The 27,500-nt window shown below is 42.2% G+C and overlaps 2 protein-coding genes across 7 annotated transcripts in view; both read left to right on the top strand.

Annotated features, from left to right (window-relative positions):
• akap8l (A kinase (PRKA) anchor protein 8-like) overlaps positions 1–795 on the top strand; it is a 13,307-nt gene extending 12,512 nt beyond the window's left edge. For all 3 annotated transcript variants that reach the window (XM_056454096.1, XM_056454113.1, XM_056454104.1), the window contains exons 12-13: positions 1–20; positions 90–795. The exon at positions 1–20 is cut by the window's left edge and continues 76 nt beyond it. In XM_056454096.1, coding sequence (XP_056310071.1) covers positions 1–20; positions 90–464 — 395 coding nt within the window. In that variant the 3' untranslated portion in view covers positions 465–795. The remainder of the gene's footprint in view (positions 21–89) is intronic.
• A 4,769-nt stretch (positions 796–5,564) lies between these two features.
• lpar2b (lysophosphatidic acid receptor 2b) overlaps positions 5,565–27,500 on the top strand; it is a 26,167-nt gene continuing 4,231 nt past the window's right edge. The window contains exons 1-5 of one of the 4 annotated variants that reach the window (XR_008836294.1): positions 5,565–5,737; positions 13,888–14,312; positions 18,445–18,859; positions 23,564–23,817; positions 26,607–27,500. The exon at positions 26,607–27,500 is cut by the window's right edge and continues 1,066 nt beyond it. Coding sequence is in view for 3 of the 4 variants with exons in the window: in XM_056454122.1 (XP_056310097.1) it covers positions 14,001–14,312; positions 18,445–18,859; positions 23,564–23,817; positions 26,607–26,639 (1,014 nt within the window). In the remaining variant the exon portion in view is untranslated. The remainder of the gene's footprint in view (positions 5,738–13,887; positions 14,313–18,444; positions 18,860–23,563; positions 23,818–26,606) is intronic. The other 3 variants (XM_056454122.1, XM_056454130.1, XM_056454139.1) reach the window with 3 other exon arrangements.

A 27,500-nucleotide genomic window follows, 5' to 3' on the forward strand; every position in this document is an offset into this window, starting at 1 on the left:
AGCTGGAGCGCTACCTGAAGGTACACACACCTGAGCAACACGCACACATACCCGAGTAACACACACTCATCACTCGTCGTCTTCCTCAGGGAGATAACCCCTTCAGCGGGAACCAGGATGAGCATGACCCCGAGGACTCCATGGTGATGGAGGTGTCAGAGGCCGACCTCACCACCGAGAGCCTGGGCGAGACCAAACAGGAAGAGGAGGAGCATGCAGCAGAGGGGACGGACCCTAATGCGGAGTCTGCTGCTGAAGCGGTTGGGAACGGGGAGGAGCATGAGGAGGAAATGAAGATGGAAATGGGCGGAGCTGCAGATGAAGAAGAGGAGGAGGGGGTGGAGGGTGTGGAGGTTGGTGATGAGGAGGCGGAGCTTGCAGTGGAGGGCGTGGCTTTGGGCGAGGAGGAGGCGGAGCTTACAGAAGCCAACGCCGAGGCTCCAGCGGGTCCAGAGGCTGAGTAAACACTGATGTGTGTCCGTCTGGAGAGTCTTCATCCTACACATATGAACTTTTCTAAACCCTGGCCCCGGGTCAGCTCCCAAATCCCAGAATGCACTCTGCAGCCGAGGACCAATCAAAAGAAAGCCCGTCTCGTGTTCATCCAATCGCAGGATTGCTCCTCCTGGTGTTGATTGGTGTGATTGAGCATCATGTGACTGTCGCTGTGAGCCTGTGTTTCCTTTAGTTTAGTTTTTAACTGTTTGCTTTGAGAGAGAGAGAGGGAGAGAGCAGATCCTTTTACAGTTTCCATTGTTCTCTTGTGTTGAGGAAATAAACCTTTCTAAAATCACATCTCTCTGCGTGTGTGTGTGTGTGTTGGGGGGGGATGTTACTCAAGCGGATGGGTTAATTTAATCTCCATTGCATCACTGTTATCAGTACAAACACACAAGAGGAGCGCTGATGAAATATTGATTGTGTAGCTGCCATGAGGGATGATGTACAGGAACACATCTGTGCTAAACTTCACACACAACAATACAGGACCACCTCTACACACCACTGCTAGTGTCTGTGCTTCTAATCTGCTCATTTTGATTATTATTTTGTAATTGTACATCTAATTTACCAATGTTTAAATGGCCATACCTCCTCTGGTCTCAGCATGGTCTTCACACGTCTAGTTTGAAAAAAGTCAGGAGAGTGGGAGAGTCGAGTGGCAAAAGAGAGAGTTGGCATAAAAATGGGAGTTTTGGGTTCGAGTATGCGCTATGACCGTGTTTACATGGAGATCTGTCATGATCTTCAGCACTTTCAACATTTCATGCATGCCCCCCATGACCAACCAGTTTTAATGATACCACACGGCGAATGGGAGGTAAAAACACCCTCCGCATTTCTCTGTAACTCAGATTCACTCTGTAGGTAGCGTCAGTAAGCTGTGTGTGTATTGACTTTCCTGTCACAAAATGCGGTGAAAATCCTACACGACAGTAATAGTTTGATTGCATGTTTAGATTTGGAGAGCAGCATCTACAGCAGATCTCTCAGTCTATAATACTGCAGTGATATTAGCGTACTCTAAACTCAGTAACTCAATCATTCAGACTTTAAACACTGATAGAGTCCTGCTGACCATACTAACTTTGCCATCTGGAAAAACCTAAATAAAGAGCACTGATCACACACTCACCAAATCTGAAGACAGGACAATCAACACCAACTGGAGCCGTGTCATTTTTAACAGGAGACGAGCAGAAAATCCAGCTTTCGCCATTTCCAGATGTGAAAAGCTCTGGGGTAAACATGTTCCTTACACACACGGTTCTGTTGCATGTTAGCAGACCACTGTAATCCACACGCGAGCGGTGCTGTCATCTCAGGAAAATAGAAACAAAACCTTCATTGCAGCACATTTATAAACGCAACACTGACCACCCATGTCTGAGCAATTCTTGCATTTGTTGTAATTACTATTACTATTTCCAAATCAAAGTAGCTAAATGTTTTTGTGCATATCAGTGACGTCATCACGTAGTATACAGAAGAGTGTGCACTATTTCCTCGTTAACAAATCATTGTGTTGCTTCGTTACGAGGCCTGTCAATCATCCACACATCATCCACATTTCTGTCATATTTAATTCCCTAACCCTTATTGGAGCAGCAGCAGGTTAATCTCCCATTCACCAGTCTGTCATGCAGAGAAATCTCCTCAGGTGTTTGGGTAATTCTGCATTCAGACGGTAATGTCCTTTATATAAGTTCAGTATTGTTGTTGCAGATGAAATATAACACAGAAAACGCGATTAAAACATGTTCCAGTGGGCTAGATATTAATGAACAGTCATGCTAACATCTTTACTGAAGCCTCTCTACTTGATGGTTGGTCTCGCGTGTCCACCATGTTTGTAGTTTGTTTACACTGGGTAATATCAGCGGGTAGAGTATCTACCGGTATCTACACGTCGAGTTTTTACCGGAAATAGTAAAGCATACGGGACCCTTTGGCGTACTCTTTTCAACATATACGATTTGGGACAGACTAATTCTACTTTCAATTACTATTTAGGACGGATAGTATGCGAATTGGGACGCAGCACCAGTCTCCACGCTGGAATTTACACCAGTGTTGCCAGATGTAGCTGACTGATTCCAGCCCAAAAACTATCCAAAATGCAAAAAGACCCGCTTAGTCATCTGGGAAATCTCCCGGATTTTCAATAGGACATTCCCCCTATGTCCTTTTACCGCAAAAATACATTCAAAATCGCCCAATATGGCAACACTGATTTAATAAGGGTCACAAGGCCGTGACGCAGCTTCAGCATTTATTTCCACACCAGGAGAAGTAATTGCCTCGAAATAACGCAAAAACAACCAATGTCCACTAGTTAGTGTGATAAAGTGTCCTGCTAGTGTTTATAGCAGCGTGGGACACAGATATGACTGTCAACAGCTCAACACATGTGTTCTGGTGTTTCATCACCCTTTAAACTTCTCAAAATGAGACCTAGAGCTCATTATTTCTGCCTCACGGAAACACAAATAGTAAGTGTAGTCTAATATATCAAGCACAGGTGCAGCATTTGTGGTTCATATTAATTCTAATACAGACTCCTTTGTGTGTGGTTGAGTCTGTATATAGATGCACATCTTCAGCAGCAGAGGGAGACACACACACACTGTTTTCCCCTTATACTATATAGTCTGTCACAGTTTTTCTTTCAGGTTAATGATGTTGCCATGGCCAAACTTTACCCCCAATAATACATTAATAATGAATAATAATGAACATCTTCTGGCTGATTTGTAAATCTTTATAACTAGTGAGTAGACCCACACCAGATCTGTGCATGCAGATTTTTAGCCCATCATTGAGTCTGTTTATTTACTTGTGTAAATCTATATTTATTCAGTGTTTAGATTACAGTAATATTATTGACTAATGTGAAAGTGTTGATCTGATTTATGTACAATACAGTGTGTACAGTAATAGTCTCTGTCTTTCAGTAGAGATATTATATGAGAGACTTGCTTTGTTTACCAAATAAAATGAATCTAATTAGATTTACATTGTAAACATTAAATTAAAGTTCAAATGTCTTATTTGTTATACATATTAAGTTTTTAGTTATGAAACTCCTAAAATAATTCAGCATAAATCCACTGATATTTTAACAAAATTCTCAGCAGAAACAGCAAGAAGTGTGTGCAGATTCTGTCTGGCCTACTAGTGTGGATCATCTCAACAGCAGTGGACTGTTTCTATATTACACTGTATCAGAGGACAAGAAGAGCTCACACACATTCATACACACTCATTCAGACACACACACACACACACACACACACAGAGGAGCTGAAGCTGTTCTTGGATCTTTCAGCGATTCTGCCCATGGGGAATGATGTCATTCACTCTCAATGTCACACACACACACACACACACACACACACACACACACACACACACACACACACACACACTGAAGAATGTAGCATTGCACAGAGTAACACTGATTCCCTCACATTCATTCAGAACATCCTGCCTGAAAACAACTACAACACACACACACACACACATGCACACACTTGAAAACACTCGTCAATGTAAATGAGACACATTCAACCTTTTCATTCACACACACCTATATGTTAATGTGTGTGTGTGTCACCACGCATTAGCATAATCTTTGTTTGTGCGTGCGTGTGTGTGTGTGTGCGTGTGTGTGTGGGTTTGGGTGGAGTGATATTTCATCCTCCTCCACAAATCTGTACCAGATGATGGTAAACAGCTCCATATGACATCAACACGCACACACAAACACGCACACACACACGCACAGCATAGTGTGTTTTTTCTGTTTGAAATAAAATAGAAATTAAAAATATATGATGAGGGTGACGCAGTGGCGCAGTGGGTAGTGCTGTCACTTCACAGCAAGAAGGTCGCTGGTTCGAGCCTCGGCTGGGTCTGTTGGTGTTTCTGGTGGAGTTTGCATGTTCTCCCCGTGTTGGTGTGGGTTTCCTCCGGGAGCTCCGGTTTCCCCCACAGGCCGTAGTGTATGAGTGTGTGTGTGTGAATGAGTGTGTATGGGTGTTTCCCAGTAATGAGATGCAGCTGGAAGGGCATTCGCTGTGTAAAACATATGCTGGATAAGTTGGCGGTTCATTCCACTGTGGTGACCCCTGATTAATAAAGGGACTAAGCTGAAAATAAAATGAATGAATGAATGAATATATGATGAGTGAATGACACACACACACACACACACGCACACACGCACACACACACACACACACACACACACACCCTTTGGCTGATGCAGCATCACTCTCCCATCTGTTGACCAGCATTTGTAGAAGGTATATTTAGTACACATTATACAATATATAATTGAAATATTCCACATTTAAATGTTTCTGTAATTAATTAAGCGTATAATTAGAATTGCTAATAAAAATGATGATGACAGGCCAATAAATGAACAGTAAATATAACAAACAAATTAGAAGACTTTTAATCAAATCAAACACTCAGATGAGCTCAAATACACGATCATTAAAGTACATAAAGTACTTTGTTGAGCAAAATTCATTGAATAGTTTAAATAAATATCACATTGACTTGATCAAACGTGTAAACAAACGTTTATATTTTGACAAAATGAATAATTTATTCAAAATAAAAGATCTTTCTATTCATCCAGAATATTGTTCACAGTTTAACACAAAATCATTAAGCAGAAAACCTGTCTGGTAATAATAATAAACATTTCCTCAGCGGCGATACAGAGCATCACGTGACGCTCAATTAACATCTGTTGAATATTCACCAATGACAAGTCTAACATTTAGACTAGAAAAGATAAATCAGTGCTTATATCGGGATCAATAAAGAAATAGCAGTAGGTTATTGTATTTAGAGACAGACATAATGGATAAGTAATAAAGAAATATGGAGTGAAGAGGCCAATAAATAATAATAGCAACATTAACAATTCATAATAGTCAACTAACAAAACTTCCCCTCCCCTCATTGGACAGCCGAGTCACCTGCGTCCAATCAGAGGCATCTTGAGGGGCGCGTTCGCCCCGCCCACACTCCACACCCCTCCCCCAGCAGCTGCACACACAGGTGAGTGCGCGCACACGAGCAGCAGCGTAGAGCGCGGCCGCGATCAAGGCGGCGGAGAACCGAACAGAGTCGAGCGGAACCGGACATGAGACTCGATTACCTGAGGCCGGAGTGAGCAGAACGGCGGCGTGGAGCACCGGAGACCGTAACCGTGACCGTGAGTACTGATGCTTTCATTTCTGACACGAAAACTGAGGAGTTCCGCGCGCGCCCGGACCTCAGAGTTTCGCGCGCATTCCGCAGATTTACGACTCTAAACTTTTCTTAGTTCAGTCGCGAAGGAGTGGAGGAGTGACGAGTGTGTTCTCGCTATGGTGTGTGTTTGTTGTGTGGAGTTGAGGTGTGTTTAGTGAGTGTTCGCGCGACGCACCCAGAATACTGCTGTTCCTGATCTTAACTTGCGCGCGCGCGCACGCACACACACTTTTACAATTCATTGAGGTAAACTTGGTTTAATATTCACACATTCTTTCAGTAAACAACATCAACACTCTTTAATTGACTGTGAACACTGTTGTACTTTAATAGTCATTGGCTGCTAATATGATTTCGCTATTTAAGTTCAGAGTTTACAGATAATACTATTATGAAATTATATTATTAAGAGAAAAGTCTTCTGAGAACTTCCGTTTACAATTCACACCATAAACTGGAGAGCTTCTTCACACAGCTGAACCTCGAGAATGAACACTGGTGTTTTATTCTACATCTGTGTTTACTGTAGTGGTTAAAACACGATGGCCACAGTCTCTCAGCTTAATGTTGTCTCTGTTGATCTGCTATTGGCATTATCACAGTATGAGTGAAACACTGATGAGTGTGTTGCTCTTATAAAATGTTGTTTGTCTCATACACAGTGCCATATACACTGAATACTTAACAACTGCCTGTGACCTTCAAACACCAATATTATCAATAAGAATGGAAAATATTAAGTATTATAGCAGACAATTTTACATATAGAAATAAAAGTTAAAGAAAATAACAGCAAATATAATATATTTAAAACTTAGCAGGGCCAGACTGCAGATCTGCAAGATATTTATTTATTTATTTGCTGTTTCTGCACAGAATGTTGTTTACAATAATAATTATGCGTCTTTATCCGGATTGATTTTATGAAGTGATCACTTTAAAACATGAAAGAAAAAACTTAATATTTTTGCAAAAATGCAAATCTAATTAGATCCACTTTAGTGAACAAAGCACATTATATAATATCTGTAATAACAGACGGACAATATTACTTTATTAATCTGTGTTTTACATAAACACATTTGCATATTAGTCGATTATATTACTGAAATTAATATAAAAATGTAGTATATTGTGCTCACACACACACACACACAGACACGCGCACACACACACACACGGACAGACACTCATTTACACTCATTCACACACACACACACACACACTCACTCACTTGCTCATTTACACACAAACCTCTATAACTTTTTCACAAGTGTGTGTGCGTGCATGCGTGCGTGTTGACGGAAACTCTTGTTCAGAAGTGTAAAATCTGAAGGATGTTTACTGTGAAACAGCTTTATCTTTAGTTTAGTGCTGTTAAATGGCTGATCACAACTAAAACAAAAGTGTGTTTGTGTGTGTGTGTGTGTGTGTGTGTGTGTGTGTGTGTGTGTGTGTGTGTGTGTGTGTGTGTGTGTTTTAGGGCTGCACAATATATAATTTCTCAACAGTAAAAATGACAAGTTGTCATTAATCCATGCAGGATTAATGCAGTATCAGTCAGTAACACATGATTATCTGCTGTCACAGTCAGTAAATGTGATTAAAGTGGAAGTCAATGGGGCAAAAACAGCCCCCAACATCACCAAAGAGGAGTCAAAGTGAACAGAGTGTTTCTTTAACATGTTCAGAGCATTTTTCCAAAATATGTGTCGAATTCAGATTGGTCAGGAACGATCATCACATCTGCTGAAACACAGAGAAAAGAGGCTGAATTAAGCCTCAGAATCAGCCCAGAGTGAAGGAAAACGACCCAGCAGCACACATGGGTCGAAGATATAAATGTAGAAAAGAAGATTGAGTGATTATAAGAACAATAAACACTTTAAAGTGTGTCTGGAGATGCTTAGAGTGCCCACATCAGTCAATCTCTCGTGTCTGTGTATATATATATATATGCTGAATGTAGAGCACAAACACACACACACACACACACACACACTCTTGCTTCTCTCTCTCAGTCTCTCACACACGCCTCCGCTTTGGGGATTGATTTGGTTTTTATGGTCGGTGTCGAAACTTCCCTTTTAAGCTGTTTGTTGGGAAGGACACTGTATAGCTGCAGATTAACTGTGTTTATATACGGTCCTCTATATACACCAGACCTGCATGATAGACTATTGAGTTATATCAAGCATATGTTGTAGGACTGAACTGTATATCATTTGAGCATCGATATCCCAATGTGTGTGTGTCTGCAATCGTCACTTCACAGGATTAGATTATTAAAAAGCAAAGATATTATTCAATATTATTATTAGTCATTTCTTTAATGATATCTGTTATTTTACATTCAATTGTTCAGTTTCTCTACTTGATTACTGTTAGACTCCTGCAGAAACCATAGAGCACTGTTTATTTCTCAATGTTTGCTGGTAATTTATGATAATTTATGCAGATCTACTGGACAGAAAAACACCTGCTCATTTCAGTCAATCTAAATTACTGATCTTTCCAGATAGAGCTGTTCAAATCATCAATCAAATCAAATTATATTCAATTGCAGCACAGCAAAATATCACAACATCAGATTTTTCCAATATCAGCCCTAATTCATGCGATACAAACATACTTTCACAAGTTGTCCGTTCATTTTGATTGGAGGATGTTTGTTTTGATGAGTGCATCTGCATAAAATATGCAAAATTACACAACAATATACAAAACAAAGTGAATTAAAGCACCGATGAAAACTTTTTCTGTGGCGTCTAACAGTATTGAGGGACAGAAACTCAATCATCATATGCTGAATAACTCTGTATAGTCTTCGTTGTATAAATAAACACAGTTAGTCTTTGTTAAAGTGCCAAACTTTCTCATTTCTGCTGTCCAAATGGTTTAAATTAGCTTGAAATGGTCCAGTCAGATAGGGCTGCGTGATATCAGCCAGAACTCACACAGCTATCTTTTGTATTTCTGTGATTTATATTATTGCGATATTATTGATCCTACTCTCACATTGATCGGGAGTGTTTAATTGATTACATTAGAACAAACATACACAAATGAAGAAGCCAGTGCTGTATTGATTTCTAAAGGCTCTAAAAGTATTGAGGTTAGGGCTGTGCGATTAATTGAAATCGAATCGCAATGGCATAATGTTGTTATTATTAAAAAGCCAAACTGAACCGGTTGGTTTATTAAGAGAGATAGACAGTGATGGGGCCACCACATCTCCTAAAGCTACTCCATTTCTTATATTTGATCTGCTTCAAATGTTGACTGCTGCTGTCTTCATTTAAGTATTCCCCTCGGAAGAGTAAACTCAGTCAGAAGATGACAGAACAGAAACTCACTGTAAGAATAATCTTACAGAGCCGCGCACACCAGCAAAAATATGCTGTATCAAACCGATATCCAAGCCAAGTATCGGCATCGCTGCATCCCAATTAATAATTGTTAGAGTTTTAGACTAGAGTGAGACAAAGCAAAGTAAGACGAGCTTTAAATTATACAATTGCTGTACCGTAATGCTATCAGACTCCCCAGAAAACCGTCAAATAGTGCTAATCAAACTGTATTGGGAAAAGTTGAACCAGTCTCACAATTAAACCACACTGAACTGAACTGAACTGAACTGAACTGAACTGAACTGAACTTCAACTCTGGAAACTGGACTGACACTGATTCAGTTTACTAGAACTTCAGAGTTCAGCTGCTGCAGCACAATCTACACTGGAGAAGCGCTGGAGAAATACAGATGCATTGAATTAAAACTGTATTGATGTCGCAGAAAAATCAAATATGGCAAAATCAGCCCTGATGGCTCTGTGAAGCTGCTGTGGGATGATGAGGATGAGGATGATGATGATGATTGTGAAAGCTCTGTTCAAGTTAACCCGAGTCGCGTGTTCATTGTGGCTCCTCTGCATCTGTTCTTCAGTATAGCGGAGCTGTGTTTGATTAGGACTGAACATGGTGAAGCTGCGCTGCTCTACTGTACGTCACAGCAAGCTCACGTGTGTATTGCGGAAACAAATAAAAGCCTGTGGTGTAAATACCAAACCTCACCGTCACACACTGACACACAGAGTTTCAGGAGAGTCAGCGATCGCTGCAGGATGAAGTGACGGTTTCTTTCCATTGCTAGTGAGGTTTACTCATGTTTATTGATCATTATTGTGGAAAGCACCATACAAGTAAATCAACTGAACATTTCCTGTGTTCCTCATGGGCAGTGCGGTAGCTCAGTGGTTAGCCCTGTCGCCTCCCAGCAAGAAGGTTCGAGTCCAGTTAGTGTTTCAGTGAGGAGTTAGCATGTTCTCCCCGTGTTGGCGTGGGTTTCCTCCAGGTTCCCCCACAGTCCAAACACATGCGCTATAGGGGAAGTTGGCCGTAGTGTATGAGGGAGTGTATGGTTGTTTCCCAGTACTGGGTTGCAGCTTGAAGGGCATCCGCTGTGTAAAACATATGCTGGAATAGTTAGCGGTTCATTCTGCTGTGGTGACCCCTGATGAATAAGTGACTAAGCTGAAGGAGAATGAATGAATGTATTCCTCATCTCTTATCTTCTTCAGGCCCAGGCTGTTTTTCTACATGCATTTTTGATTTCTCTTTGCTATTTGGGCTTATTGGAACATAATTAGAATAAAAATCTAAGTATCATCTTTTAATATGAGGTACATATAGAGAAAAATGATGTCCAAAAACGTGAACTCGTGGTCTGAATTGACAAACACTTTTTCCTGAATGTTTTTAATGCATATTTAACATATATATATATATATATATATATATATATATATATATATATATATATATATATATATATATTTTTGAACATGTTTTGACTATCAGAGAGTAAAAACAACACTTTTTTTTCCCCATTTTGGACAGTTAAAATAGTGTTTGGGACATTTGATATGCTGCAGAACAGTTGCAGGATGACACTGCATGTCTGTAATGAAATATAAAACATTTAAAGTATTTAAAATAGCCACTGAAGAGCTAAAGTGTGCTGTCCGTATATGAGGACACTGAGCCCGAGGAGGTTAAAGCAGCAGTTCTCCAATAAATGAAGTTTCTGTCATTATTATTTACTCATCCTTCACTTAATTGTTCATTTCCAAACCTTTATGAGTGTCTGTATTCTGTTGAACACCTAAGAAGAAGTTTTAAAGAATGTTGGAAACCTGTAGCCATTGACTTCCATAGTGTTTCACAGGGAGAAAAAAGGGAGACAAAAGGTTTATAACCGTGCAAGTCAATGTATTTTTGAGTGATCTGACCCTTTAGGGATGCTCTAATGAATATATTTGAGTTTGGTTAAGAGTTGTTTAACTCTTTAAATAGCCTTGTAGCTGTTTGCTGGTGTTTATAGTGTTTTAGCTTGTAGGAACTTGTTCTTCATGAAGGTAGTCAAGGAAGCTGGCTTGATTTGTACATCAGTGACTGTGCTTTAGCGCATGCATTAATTAAAGTTGTGTAAAGTGGATTTATACACACAGAAAGTGTACTAGATGCATGAATACGTCATTACTCAATGACTTTTGTCAAATAATTGATCAGATATGAACGAAATAATCTTCATTTTTATTCAACGTAAGCTAGATTTATATCCAGATTAGACAGCATGTTTATTCTGAGCGCTGCTTATTAAAGGTTAGGATTTGTCTGAAATTATAATTAAAATATCAAATGGGTCAAAATATATAATTGACTATTAATATAAACTAGTGTTAAACTCTGTTTTCAGTGGCTGTTATTAGTCATTTTTATTAATGAAAACATTATGTATTACAGACAGACTGAGGGAGTTGTTCTTTTATTCTGCTCTTGTGTTGTCTCAGAGGCTTTGAGCAGTTTTATCTCGACTCATGCGAGATTACAACACAAGACTGATGATGATCTGCGTTTGTGTGGAGTTACTTCACTAATATCTCACATCCGGGATGATTAACAGCCGTGTCGTCCAGTCAGCTTGCAGATGAGCTGCTCGTCAGGCTGTGATTGGCTGAGATGCACTAGAGCCACTGTTTGCCTGCCTGTGATTGGCTGATATGCACTAGAGCCGCTGTTTGCCTGTCTGTGATTGGCTGAGATGCGCTGGAGATGCTGTTTGCCTGTCTGTGATTGGTTGAGATGCGCTGGAGATGCTGTTTGCCTGTCTGTGATTGGTTGAGATGCGCTGGAGATGCTGTTTGCCTGTCTGTGATTGGTTGAGATGCGCTGGAGATGCTGTTTGCCTGTCTGTGATTGGTTGAGATGCGCTGGAGATGCTGTTTGCCTGTCTGTGATTGGTTGAGATGCGCTGGAGATGCTGTTTGCCTGTCTGTGATTGGTTGAGATGCGCTGGAGATGCTGTTTGCCTGTCTGTGATTGGCTGAGATGCACTGGAGATGCTGTTTGCCTGTCTGTGATTGGTTGAGATGCGCTGGAGATGCTGTTTGCCTGTCTGTGATTGGTTGAGATGCGCTGGAGATGCTGTTTGCCTGTCTGTGATTGGTTGAGATGCGCTGGAGATGCTGTTTGCCTGTCTGTGATTGGTTGAGATGCGCTGGAGATGCTGTTTGCCTGTCTGTGATTGGTTGAGATGCGCTGGAGATGCTGTTTGCCTGTCTGTGATTGGCTGAGATGCGCTGGAGATGCTGTTTGCCTGCCTGTGATTGGCTGAGATGCGCTGGAGATGCTGTATGCCTGTCTGTGATTGGTTGAGATGCGCTGGAGATGCTGTTTGCCTGTCTGTGATTGGTTGAGATGCGCTGGAGATGCTGTTTGCCTGTCTGTGATTGGTTGAGATGCGCTGGAGATGCTGTTTGCCTGTCTGTGATTGGTTGAGATGCGCTGGAGATGCTGTTTGCCTGTCTGTGATTGGTTGAGATGCGCTGGAGATGCTGTTTGCCTGTCTGTGATTGGTTGAGATGCGCTGGAGATGCTGTTTGCCTGTCTGTGATTGGTTAAGATGCGCTGGAGATGCTGTTTGCCTGTCTGTGATTGGCTGAGATGCGCTGGAGATGCTGTATGCCTGTCTGTGATTGGCTGAGATGCACTAGAGCCGCTGTTTGCCTGTCTGTGATTGGCTGAGATGCACTAGAGCCGCTGTTTGCCTGTCTGTGATTGGCTGAGATGCGCTGGAGATGCTGTATGCCTGCCTGTGATTGGCTGAGATGCACTAGAGCCGCTGTTTGCCTGTCTGTGATTGGCTGAGATGCACTAGAGCCGCTGTTTGCCTGTCTGTGATTGGTTGAGATGCACTAGAGCCGCTGTTTGCCTGTCTGTGATTGGCTGAGATGCACTAGAGCCGCTGTTTGCCTGTCTGTGATTGGTTGAGATGCACTAGAGCCGCTGTTTGCCTGTCTGTGATTGGTTGAGATGTACTGGAGATGCTGTATGCCTGTCTGTGATTGGTTGAGATGCACTAGAGCCGCTGTTTGCCTGTTTGTGATTGGTTGAGATGCGCTGGAGATGCTGTTTGCCTGTCTGTGATTGGCTGAGATGCACTAGAGCCGCTGTTTGCCTGTCTGTAATTAGTTGAGATGCACTAGAGCCGCTGTTTGCCTGTCTGTAATTGGTTGAGATGCACTAGAGCCGCTGTTTGCCTGTCTGTGATTGGCTGAAATGTGCTGGAGATGCTGTTTGCCTGTCTGTGATTGGCTGAGATGTGCTGGAGATGCTGTATGCCTGTGATTGATTGGATTTTTGCCATAATTCAGAAAAGTAATACTCTTTAAACTCCTTATTGATTCATTCATTTATAAATGCTGTACTTTCACCCGTTCATGTTTGATCAAACTTGTGATATTTTGGCACAGTATAATGCTATATTCTTAGAAATAAATCATGTCATTAGCAAGGCCTATCAGCAGATATTTCCATATCATGGCATTGCAGATGTGTGCGTTTCAAGCCTTTATTGACCAATTTATTGAGCTCTTAAAGTATTAACACTCATCTGGGTGATTTAAATAGTGTGCAGTGTGCAAATAATTGTCTATTCTTGTGACGGTACTAGGATGTGTTCTGGTCATATTTAAAACTTTTGAATGAATGTTTATTTATATAGAGATTTACCCATTAACAGTGAATAATACACACATAATGTTCTTCTCATAGATCAGACTGAGGGATCCAGCAGATTGAAGGCTCCTTATCCAATCACTGACTTCTGACAGGTCAAGCCCCGCCTCTTCAGCTGAGCTCAGCCAATCAGACGCCTCTCCTCCACCATGGCGTGCTACTACAACGAGACTGTGGTTTTCTTCTACAACATCAGCCATAAGAACATCAGCGACACGTGGGGGACTAAAGAGAAGGTGGTGGTGGCTCTGGGGCTGCTGGTCAGTGTTTTTGTCATCTTCACCAACATCCTGGTGATGGCGGCCATCTTCATGAACCGCCGCTTTCATTACCCCATTTATTACCTGCTGGGGAACCTGGCGGCGGCAGATCTGTTCGCCGGGACGTCCTACATGTACCTGATGTTCCACACCGGGCCCTGGACCGTCAGGCTCACCACATACCAGTGGTTCGTGCGGCAGGTACGACTCTCTCTCTGTGTGTGTGTGTGTGTGTGTGTGTGTGTGTGCGTGTGCGTGTGCGTGTGCGTGTGCGCGTGCGCGTGCGCGTGCGCGTGCGCGTGCGCGAGAGAGAGAGAGAGAGAGAGAGAGAGAGAGAGAGAGAGAGAGAGAGAGAGAGAGAGAGAGGAGAGAGAGAGAGAGAGAGAGAGAGAGAGAGAGAGAGAGAGAGAGAGAGAGAGAGAGAGTATGTATGTATATGTGTGTGTATGCATTTGTATGTATATGTATGTATGTATATGTGTGTGTGTGTGTATATCAGTGTTTCCTCTAGGATGTTTTCCAGCTGTGGCGGCAGGCCTTTTTTACACAGATCTACTAACTACCAGTGGCGTTATTTCATTGATAAATGTCGTGAGCGCAGTATTACAAGTCGAGATCACATCCATGTAATAGCCTACAGCATGCGAATCTCTTTGCTTGCGTGCCGATTTCCTCTGCTCGTGCACAAAGCTTCTTGCGCGCCCTCAAATACGCGCTGCTCAAGCGCACAGTGTTGCCAGATTGGGCGGTTTTTAATTTATTTTTGCGGGTAAAAAGTGACATAGGCGGGTAGTGAACATTTGGGCGGTTTTGCAACGGCGTGCCTGCCAGCCCTGGTCTGCCCTCATAAACCTGTTTTGATCTCCCAAAGAGATGCCATAGCCCCCGTTCTGCTTAGAACAGTGTATAAACGCTTGTGATCTCGACAGCTTTTGGGCTGGAAACAGTCAGCATCATGTGGCAACACTGAGCGCAGATCTTTTCGTGCGCTCTCTAATAAACTCTGCTGAAGTGGGATTTAGTGCGTTTATGTAACGAGTATGTCTCCAACATTTATTAGACTTGCTAGGAATACTTATGAATGTCTCCAATAGACCTACAGAGCGGCATTAATGCGTCCTGAAGGGAAGTGAAACAGCTATACATCATGTTTGCTGGCCTCACGCATCACGCACCTGTCAGTCAAGCGAACAAGCGGACGTGTCGAGTAAAATCCAGGCTTCAGTCAGCACGTAACCTTAAAGGGTTAAACAAATGACGCACAGCACTACTACTGTTACAGAAAAGTTCACGCGGTTATAATTCACATACCCTTTAATACGTTTTGGTGCGATTATCACCCGCTATTAAAAAAACTAAAATGTTTTGAATGAAAAGCTGTAATGTAGCCGTGGAGGGATGAATTTTGGCGTGGCGCCCCGCTATGGAAGAATGAATGTAGTGGAAACCATGGATATATATGAGCAATTCCGTTTAAATGTCAACCTTGCCATGAAAAAAATTTAGTTTTCATCAAAATACGGAAACCGTTTCTGGGTTTTTTGAGTAAGCAAGTATTTTACAGTACTTAAGAAATACTCAAATGCATCTGTCAATGTTTTCAAACTATTATATTTGATTTACCAAAGTCACACAAGCGGCAATTTCACATCAGTCACATCCATAACGGAGAGACATCACATCCATAACAGAGAGACGTCACATCCATAACAGAGAGACGTCACATCCATAACGGAGAGACATCACATCCATAACAGAGAGACGTCACATCCATAACAGAGAGACGTCACATCCATAACGGAGAGATGTCACATCCATAACGGAGAGACGTCACATCCATAACGGAGAGACGTCACATCCATAACGGAGAGACGTCACATCCATAACGGAGAGACGTCACATCCATAACAGAGAGACGTCACATCCATAACAGAGAGACATCACATCCATAACAGAGAGACGTCACATCCATAACAGAGAGACGTCACATCCATAACAGAGAGACGTCACATCCATAACGGAGAGACGTCACATCCATAACGGAGAGACGTCACATCCATAACGGAGAGACGTCACATCCATAACGGAGAGACGTCACATCCATAACGACACTTTTTCCTCATAAATATGAAAATATTAAATAAAATAAAACCAATTGTTTTTGTTTTATAGTGAGCCAACTCTTATCCTTTTGATTATCAGAATCAGAATCAGTTCCAGTGTACATAAAGTGACAAGTGACCAACACAAAATAAATAAATATGAAAAATAAAAAAGACGATAAGCATTAAACAGATGCGGTTAGTCAAGAAACCTGGATGTTGAATTGTGTGTACAGATTGTTATAATATACAGGTTATAAGCTGCTGTGTACAAATATGAATGTAGAAAGTATTGCATTGTATATTGATATAAGGTGCCGTGTACAAGAGCGTATGAGAAAGTATTGCACATATTTATTGCACAGTAGGGGAATATTTAACTGTTCATAAGGTAGACAGCCTGAGGAAAGAAACTTTTCCTGTGTCTGGCTGTTTTTGTGCTTGGTGCTCTGAAGCGCAGACCAGACGGTAACAGTTCGAACAGGTAGTGTGCAGGGTGTGAGGCGTCCAGAGTGATTTTGCGAGCCCTTTTACTCACTCTGGAAGAGTACAGTTCTTGAAGTGTAGGAAGGGTTGTGCCAGTGATTCGTTCAGTATTCCGGACTATACAGAGGTCGGTTTTGGCAGCTGTATACTGTCCCGAGCATCTCGCACACTGACCCTAGGCCATCGGGCAGTCCTTATTATCAAGCCAGCCATTAGAGTGTTTGAGCTGCTGAAGATAATGTCAGCATAGACTAAGAGGATTCTAGATGTGGAGTTTTAGATGAACAGAGACAGGAGCGACATAGACTAACGCAGAGTTTCCCAACCCTGTTCCTGAAGGCACACTAACAGTACACATTTTCATTCTCTCCCTAATCAAACACACCTGAATCAGCTCATCAGAACATTAGAAGAGACTCCAAAACCTGAAGTTAATGGGTCAGATGAGGGAGACATCCAAAACATGAACTGTTGGTGTGCCTCCAGGAACAGGGTTGGGAAACACTGGACTAACGCACAGGCGTTTGTAGCTCCGCCCTCTTCTAAAAAGAGAGCGATCTCATTTGCATTTAAAGCAACAGTCACCAAAACACCACAATTAGGATCAAAGCCTGAAAGGGTCAGTTTCAGAGAGCTGGAGAACAGTATCTGTGTGCTATTCTCAGCTCAAACCCAAACACACACACACACACACACACACACAGCAGAAACACATATTATGTCTTGTTCAAGGGGGCAGAATAGCTGTCCTGTAAACCATTTATGTAATGATATTGCAGATAAACAGATAATATTTACTGATATAATTAATTTTAATTCAGACTAAAAACTGCAAACATGTAGTCTTTAAAACACTGTAGCTGAGAGTAAACCTGATATGCAGATATTCTGACTCTGGCTGTTTGCATTTTCCCACCATTAGTGTTGCACCAGCCAATAGCAGAACAGCAGCTACTATGGAGGCGGAGCTAAATACAGCACAGCCCCATCTGATCTGATCAAAAACAACCAAAGCATAAAATAAATGTAATGTATCGTGTGTGTGTGGTGTGCGTGCGTGCGTTCGTGCGTGCGTGTGTGTGTATCCAGTGAGCTTCAACACTCAAATCTCTCCAGTTTTTATTTCCTTCAGTTGTTTTGGAAAATCAGGAAAACCCATGAAGACTAGATAAAGAGGAGCGAGGGCTGCTGTTCGTCCTGTTAGACCCAGCCGAAATCAGTGCGGTTGACAGACAGGAAGTGCTGCATGCTTCCTGTTTCCTGCAAAGCATTCTGAGGGAGACCTGCTCTTATGGTTTATAAGATGCTTAAAGTTTGTTCATATTTCTATCATTTTGAGGTGGTCTTGATGGTCTTTTTCATTGTCCTGTTCCTCTTCAGTATCAAGAATTGAGGAATTTCATGGTTTCGTGAATGTACAGATGTAATAAACCTTATTTACAGGGGAATAAAGCAATATGTATATTAGGGCGGGGTGAATAATCGAAGAGTAATCGAAATCGACATTCAAAACCTGTAATCGATTAATTTTTCCAGGTCAATTACTTTCCCTACCGCATATATGTATATGTGTGTGTGTGTGTGTGTGTGTGTGTGTGAGAATGTTTTGGTCCTGCATCCCACTGATAATAGTTTTAAATAATGGTGATTGTGTGATTTGACCTTAATAATAGTTATAAATCTCCTCATAATTGCGCAGCCGTCTGTTAGTGTTGTTAACCCTGCTCTTCTTCTGTGGTGTTCAGGGTCTGATCGACACCAGCCTGACGGCGTCCGTCATTAACCTGATGGCTATCGCACTGGAGCGGCACCAGACCATCTTCACCATGCAGCTGCACAGTAAGATGACCAACCACCGGGTGGTGCTGCTGATCCTGGGCATCTGGGCGGTGGCCGTCATCATGGGTCTGGTGCCCGCTATGGGCTGGAACTGCGTGTGCGACATCGGGAACTGCTCCACAATGGCGCCGCTCTACAGCCGCAGCTATCTGGTGTTCTGGGCCGCCATCAACCTGCTGACCTTCACCGTGATGGTGGGCGTCTACACGCGCATCTTTGTTTACGTGCGACGCAAGAGCCAGCGCATGAGCCAGCACACCTCGCAGGTCAAACACAAGGAGACGGTGGTCAACCTGATGAAGACCGTGGTCATGATCCTCGGTAAGACTATCGCTAGTGATGCTGCGTCGAGCTGTGCTGTTCATCTAGATTCAGGTTCCCTTTTAGCTTTCAACGATTAAGAAAAACATTAAAACTTAATAGCGAGCACAATTATGTGGCACAGCATGTCGTATTATCTGATAACTGTAAGAAATAATTCCAAAAGGTAAATGATTGTGTTTAGCCACATAAAACACAACAGAAATACAATATGTATGCTGAGTTCAGCGGAGGTGATGTGACAGCGAGCTTGCTATCTTGACCTTGCTATCACTCATGTGGCCACGCCCTTAATTAAGCAGATTTAATATAAATGGAACAGATGAGTTATAAAAAATTAACCCCCTCTCAGTTGTCGGGGTAATATTAGCTATATACAATATTAGCTATACACACTCAAAAAATTGTGTCATGCTGTAAACACCTTTTATTGCTGTAAAGTTGTTCATTTTAGCATTAAAGTCAATGGAATGTGCTCTGTTTTGGAGCAGCCGCCCAGTGGCCAGATGAAGAACTGCAGCTTCAGTTACATCTGAAATTACCTTCTACTGGAGAGTGCACTGCACTAGAGTTTGTTTACTACTGTGCTGTTCTAAAAGTGTGTTGTGTATATAGTGTGAATCTACCTGCATGGCTTGTGTTGCTTCACTCAGATTTATGAATTCTCTCGCAGTGCATTATGGGATAGCGTAGCATCCATCAGATGCGCACTTCAGAATCTCGCCGGAAGTAGTTGGTCATTAGGGAACTCCTCATGTACTGCTTCTACAATACTATGATTTCAGACACACTATTTGCGCGCACACACACACTGTTCTTCACACACTATACAGTAGGGAAGTGTGTGAGTTGAGACGCAGCCTCAGAATATTGTCATTTAAAATCACGTTTATTTCAGACAGCTGAAAACACCTGAAGGTGCTACTTGGAGTCTTTGTGACTGTTAGCGGTGTGGATAATAATAGAGCGCGCACACACACACACACACACAGTGATGATCATAAACGTTGGCGGCGGAGCTGCGCCTGTCTGCACTTGTCTGACCGGACCTGCATGTTTCTCTTTCTGTGTCAGAGATAGAGATAGTGTGTGTGTTCATGTCCTGACAGGGAGCTGAACGTCACGCCTGCTTACACACACACACACACACACACACACACACATACACACACACACGTTTGTTTTTGTGAAAAGTGGGGACATTACATAGGTTTCCATTCATTTAGTACTGTCCAAACCGTATATTGTGTTGCCCTCACCCCACCCCTAAATCCAACCCTCACAGGAGACCGTGTGCAGCTTTTGGAGAAATGAGGACGTCACCAATGTCCTCATATTTCACCTCCTCCTTGTAATACCGGTGTCATACCTATGTCATTATACAGATTTGTGTCCTGACATGTCACAAAAACACGTACACACACACACACACACTATGACCCAATTTTGCATTTGAAAGTTGGCTGGTGTGTGACGTCTGACTTTTCTATAAAATGCAGACACATAAACACACACACACACACACACACACACACACACACACACACAGAAAAACACATACAACACTACCTCACACAAACACTACACACTCACAGACATGCACTGAACCCCCCCCCACACACACACACACAGAGTCTGATAATGTTCATGCAAACTCCTAATGTGTGAAGATCATAACACACACACTCTCATAAACCAACCCACACACACACACACTGATACAGTTCCAGGAAATTCCTCCTGTGTGAAGACGGGAGATATCTCTCACACACACACACACACACACAGACAAACACACACGTATTTCTCTTTGTTTTCGGCTGTCTCTCCCTCTCAGCTGAAGGAGACGCCTCTTTAGTCACATGATCAGCAGCTCATTTGCTTAAGTTTCATTATTGTTGATCTATAAGTGCAGGAGTTTTTCTGCAGCGTAAGAGAAAACACGCACACACACACACACACACGCACACACAAGCATTGAACTGACCCACATAAACACAAACATTTCCCAGAAGATGTGCTTGATCTGAGACTCTTGTGTGCTGAGCAGTTTTTCTTGTTGCAATAATAATCATATAATATAATAAAGCAACGCAATAATGTTTATTAAACAGCAGATTTATTTGCAGATGATTTATAAAGATTAACAAGTGCCACTTTACAGTGATGTCTCATTAGTAGGGTCAGATTATACAGAATTATTTTGGGAATATCATTACTAAAAGCTTAATATATGAAATAAACAGTAATACCTTTATAACTTTTATTTAATGTTTACAATGCAAATCTAATTAGATTCACTTTATTTGGTGAACAAAGCAAGTCTCTCATAATATATCTCTACTGAAAGACAGAAAATATTACTTTATAAACTGTATTGTGAATAAATCAATATTCATATTAGTCAATAATACTGTAGTTAATTTAAAACCTGAATAAATATAGATTTACACACATTTACACAAGTAAATAAACAGACTCAATGATGGGCTGATAATCTGCTGTATTCTGCATGTGCAGATTCAGTGTGGGCCGAATCATTAGTAAATAATACTGTAAAACACAACATTGTTTACTTATTAGATTCATTATCTAAAATGGCTGCAATTGAACATCAACTTGGCTTAACATCACATAAGAGTAATAAAGGCTTTACAAGTGATTTCATTAGCAGTTTAGCTTGTTTCATTTGTTTATAACAGAGATACCCAAGCTAGGGCCCGCAGGCCAATGTTGGTCCATGGTAACCTTTGATTTGGCCCACCATCCCATCTGAGAGGAGAGGGAGAATGAAGGGGAGGGTTCGAGATTTATTTTCTTGTTAAAATACAAAAAACGATGAACTGAAATTAAATGTTTAAATTTAAATGCTGAATTTAATGTACATACGGTCACCTGAGGAATAGAGGACAATGCAGAGACTGGTGAGCAAATCAAGGAGAAGGCAGGTGGATTCAGCATTGAGCTCCACTGTGTTATGAATGTGATTGTGTTTTATTGCAATAAGTTATACTGCATCAGTTCATATTTTAAACTGATGTTTTCTATTTATTTTTAAATATTTTTAAAGAGCCCCTATTATGGGTTATTAAGAATGACCTTCCATGTAGTGTGTACCACAGCTCTAAATGAAGTGAAATATCCAGCTGAGGCTTAAATCTGTAAGTGTACAGTGTTTAAAACTATTGATTCACTATAAAAGAGTCGACTCAGAGTGTTTAAATGAATCGTCTTGATAACGAGTCTAGGCATTTTGGCGTGACGTCGATACAAAACTTAAGCCCGCCCAATTGTTGCACGCACAAACCCGGGAAATTTTAAACCTGTGGCCCCGCCCACAAACACAGAAGCAGATCCCGGTTGAATCAAGTCGTGTAGACTTATTATTGGAAGTGTGAGGGAAAGTTAGGGATGTTTTCTCTACCCAAAGATGAAATTGGTTGAAATTACTGGAGTTTTCCAGGATAAATAACAAAACGGGAGGGTGGCGGGAGATGGGTCTGAAATACGGGAGACTCCTGGGGAAAAACAGGAGTGTTGGCAGGTATGCTCACACATACACTCTGCACTCTGACTACTTCAGTATTGTTGATAAGCCGCGGTGGGCATTTCACTCTGTCTCACGCTGAACGCTGTCGACCAATCGAAACAGACTATCATCGGTCTAATCAGTGCAGATTAGCTTCACGCTGAGGAGGGGTTTGGGACTAAACAAATCATATAAGAGTCGCTGGGATAATCAGGTGAAAATAAATGCAGATTATAAGACAATGAAAGTGTTTTTGGACCCTGCATGCAGATCAGCCTGCTGTTGGAGACCCTTAAACCCAAAATATGACCCTATTTAGTGAATAATAGCGGCTCTTTAAATAAATTAGGGAATTAACCATGGCAACTTTAATGTAAAATTGTTTGGTATTTTTATCTTCGGCCCACGGCTCTCAATGATGTTTAGTTTTTGGCTCTTATGAAAAAGTTTGGGCACCGCTGATTTACACTGTTATAAATGTATTAATGTTATTATAAGTCATATAAATTACAGTAATGAGCAATAGACTTCATACACACGGTTCATACATTTGTCAAACTACAGTCTCACACACACAGTACACACTCAAGTTTGTTTTCATATTTTCACACAAACAACACACACACACACACACACACACACACACACACACGCACACACACACACACACACACACACACACACACACACACACACACACACACACATAGTTCCAGAGAAGCAGATCCTTCAATAGATGCAGTGCTAACATGTTTGTCCACATTTCTAGCGTGTTTTAACAGGCTGTGTACATGTTCAGTGCATGCATTGAAGAGTTAACAGGTTTTGACATGTTGCTGACACTGTTTCAGCCAGTTACTGCATCGTTTAGCACGTCATGAACATGATTAGGCATTGAAGAGTTGCTTTCATATTGTTAAAGGCACAGTTCAGCACTAAATAAATATTTACTATGTGGATGATGACACAGGGCTGCTGAATGCTGGATTCTGATTGGCTGATGGTCATTCTCAGGTGTTTGGTTATTGTCAGATATAGGCACAGCTAAAGTAGTTCCGGCAGGTTTACAGCTCCATATCACTAATGATTTTTGAGCATTTTTTATTTAATGGAATGATTGTAAAATTGTGTGTGTGTGTGTGTGTGTGTGTGTGTGTGTGTGTGTGTGTTTTCAGGCTGTTTCGTGGTGTGCTGGACGCCGGGTATGGTGCTGCTGCTGCTGGATGGGCTCTGCCGCTCCTGTAATGTTCTGACCTATGAGAAGTTCTTCCTGGTTCTGGCTGAGAGCAACTCCTTCATGAACCCCATCATCTACTCGTACCGGGACAAGGACATGCGGGACACCTTCAAGCGGGTCCTGTGCCTGTGCTGTCGGTCCAAGCAGAGCGATGAGCACTCGGGCGTGCGCTTCAACACCCTGGAGCAGGAGGTACTGTCCGACAGCGACGCCACAGCGCCACGCACTAGCCAGCAGCAGAACAGCGTCCGGCCGCCGCTCAAACGCCCGCTCTAGCACAGACCATAGACATGTGCTGGAAACAACAGCAGTTCAGGGCGCGATGATGACCACGCCCACAAACCCAACAGGCCACTCCCCTTCATACATAAGCTAAATTTAGTAGATACTATTAGACACGCCCCTTATGGCTACCTATAAACATACATGACTCCGCCTCTCTGATTAGACAAGCCCATTTTGGCTACCTGTAAACCAACAAGACTCCGCCCCTCTATCATTAGACATGCCCATTACTGCTCTCCCTAAAACAGTACAACTAAACCCTTTTATCATTAGACACTCCCCTTGTGGCTAGCCATTAACCAACATGACTCCGCCCCTCTATCAATAGACACACCTCTTACTGCTCTCCCTAAAACAGTATGACTCCACCCCTCAATCATTAGAGACGCTCCTTATGGCTAGCCATAAACCAACATGACTGCCCCTAGATCATTAGACACGCCTCTTATGGCAAGCCATAAACCAACATGACTGCCCCTAGATCATTAGACACGCCCCTTATAGCTAGCCATAAACCAACATGACTGCTCCTATATCATTAGACACACCCCTTATGGCAAGCCATAAACCAACATATGACTGCCCCTAGATCATTAGACACGCCCCTTATGGCAAGCCATAAACCAACATAACTCAACCCTTCTATCATTAAACACGCTCCTTATAGCTAGCCATAAACCAACATGACTGCCCCTATATCACTAGACACGCCCCGTATGGCTAGCCATAAACCAACATAACTCCGCCCTTCTATCATTAGACACCCCCCTTATGGCTAGACATAAACCAACATAACTCCGCCCTTCTATTATTAGACACGCCCCTTATGGCCAGCCTTAAACCAACATGACTTCGTCCCTCTATCATTAGACACACCCCTTATGGCTAGCCATAAACTGACTTGACACCGCCACTCTATCATTAGACACCCCTTGGGGCTAGCTATAAACTGACATGACTCCGCCCCTCTATCATTACACACACCCCTTATGGCTAGCCATAAACTGACTTGACTCCGCCCCTCTATCATTAGACACCCCTTGGGGCTAGCTATAAACTGACATGACTCCGCCCCTCTATCATTACACACACCCTTTGTGGCTATCCATTAACCAACATGACTCTACCCCTCTATCGTTAGACACCTCTTACTGCTCTCCCTAAAACAGAATGACTCCACCCCTCAATTATTAGACACGCCCCTTATGGCTAGCCATAAACCAACATGACTGCCCATATATCATTAGACACACCCCTTATTAAGGCTTCCAAGCCAGCCAGCAGGACTCTGCCTCTTTGTTTAGACACGCCCCTCACTGCTGATTGGCTGCAGGTGTTCTTTTGGACTCTGTCCAGCACTGTGGTCAAAAGCGTTCTTCCCAGTACTGCTGAGAGCTCCGTTTAAAGGGTCTGTTCACTTCCAGAATGATGAAGATGATTGTTTTAGTGGACCAGCAGCACTTCACATGCAGTCTCAGACATTTCATTAGTCAGATAAAGTGTGCTCTAAAACAATAATAACACACTCCATCTCTGACCAGCCCTCGATACCAGTGTCATGTGTGTGTGTGTGTGTGTTCAGAGTACCGGCACATGTCTATCACAGCACAGATATTCTGATCCTGATGACCCTGGAGAAGCTCAGTGTCCTGAACAATGATCTCACTGAGGAGCTTTACATAGTCTAAATGCTTTAAACAGGAACTAAAGCTCTGAGGACATGAGGATCGGTGTAAAATAAGCAATGAAAGCAGAAACACTCCTCACCCATCTGAAATATCAGTGGAGGAATGAGCTCATGTGTGTGTTCTGGCTTTCACTTCACACTCTATAGTCATTTTTCAGGAACGGAGTACTGTGGTGTGTGTGTGTGTGTCTTCTCCAGTGGTGTTTCAGGAATCGAGTGTTTTGATGTGTGTGTGTGTAATATAACACACGTTTGAGTCTACATTTCTGTATAGTTTCCCATTTAAAGGGCATTTTAGCTTCTGCTTCAGCCGCTAACAGCTGACACACACACACACACACACATTCACAGCTATGCATTTGGCCGCTGCTTGTATCATTGAATGTGCGCACATTATCAGCTCTTGCTTTGGCAGGGAACCGAACCCACAACCTTTGAGTTGCTGCCGTTATGCCGTTATAACATTAACACTGACTGACCCGTGTGTGTGTGTGTGTGTGTGCGTGTGCGTGTGCGTGTGTGTGTGTGTGCGTGTGTGTGTGTGTGCGTGTGTGTGTGTGTGTGTGTGTGTGTGTGTGTCTAACTGAACTAATTTAGTCTGTCTAACACTTGCTCTTTAAATCTAGTGTGTGTGTGTGTGTGTGTGTGTGTGTGTGTGTGTGTGTGTGCGCGTGTGTGCGCGTGTGTGCGCGTGTGTGTGTGTGTGAAATGGTTGCTCTTTAGCTATTGTTTTGGGTTGAAGCTACTACCCAGAGGTGAGCAGAAGTGGACTGATTCTCCACTCACCCTCCTCTGGGATCGTCCTCGTCTGTAAACTGCTATAATAATACCGTGTAACGCTTGTTGTTTTATTTTGAAATGGTAAAAAGGGAGATTTAAGTTAGTCAGACTGTATTAATAATGTATATAATTAATCAGTGGATGTCTATGTAACGTCCTCATTTAGACAGCTAAGCAAACGTACGTGTGTGTGTGTGTCTAATGCCTCTCTGTGTGTGTGTGTGTGCAGAGGAGACGGCGTGTGCAGCAGGAGTCGTATCTCGTATGTAGTTTTACTCCTCTTTAATCACTCCATTACTCACTCCTGATTGGCTGATTTTGAGCCACTAACAGCTCGGTGATTGGTTGACACTGGTGTGGGTCTCAATATAACGTCAGGGTCTCTCACACACACACACACACACTGCACTAGTGGTATGCGCTGCAGTAACTAACAGCACGCTGCATTATTCTCAGGCTCCTGCATTAACCCTGTGCAGAATGCCCTGGGGTTTGCTTATTTTGAGTTATTTTAAAGCTTTTATTGTGATTTTTGTGCTTTAATTTCTGTGATCTGAAGTTTGATCTGTGATCAGTCTCATGAACCGTGTCGAATGCGCCTCATATTTCAGACAAACACACACGTCATTGTTAGGCCACTATTGTTAACACTAATTAATGCATAAGCTATCAATGTGCATATATTGACACACACACACACACACACACACACACACACACACACACACACACACACATATATATATATGAGCAATATCACACTCTCAGCAGTGCGATATGGCTATAGATTGCCTTAGCATCCCATCAGTGCTGATATACAGCCATATTGCACTGCTGCTCGTGTGATATTGCATTTATACAACAGTCGATGGCATAATCATGTATATAAAAAAGAAAATCAAACACGTAGAGTCTCAACCCTTTTGTATTATTAACTACCATCAATTCACATCTTCAGCTGACGTCAGAACAGCAGAAACCGTTACTCATTCACCAACGTCACTGTAGAGCTAGTGTTTGAGTGATTCTCTAGCGTAAAGCAGGTGATTTTGCTAATATTTTAAGGTTATAAGGCTGAACGTGACATGCAATCAGATATCTCCCTGCAGTATTACAGTCTGTT

Source organism: Danio aesculapii, chromosome 1 (genome assembly GCF_903798145.1).
Source record: "Danio aesculapii chromosome 1, fDanAes4.1, whole genome shotgun sequence".
Classification (NCBI taxonomy): Eukaryota; Metazoa; Chordata; class Actinopteri; order Cypriniformes; family Danionidae; genus Danio; species Danio aesculapii.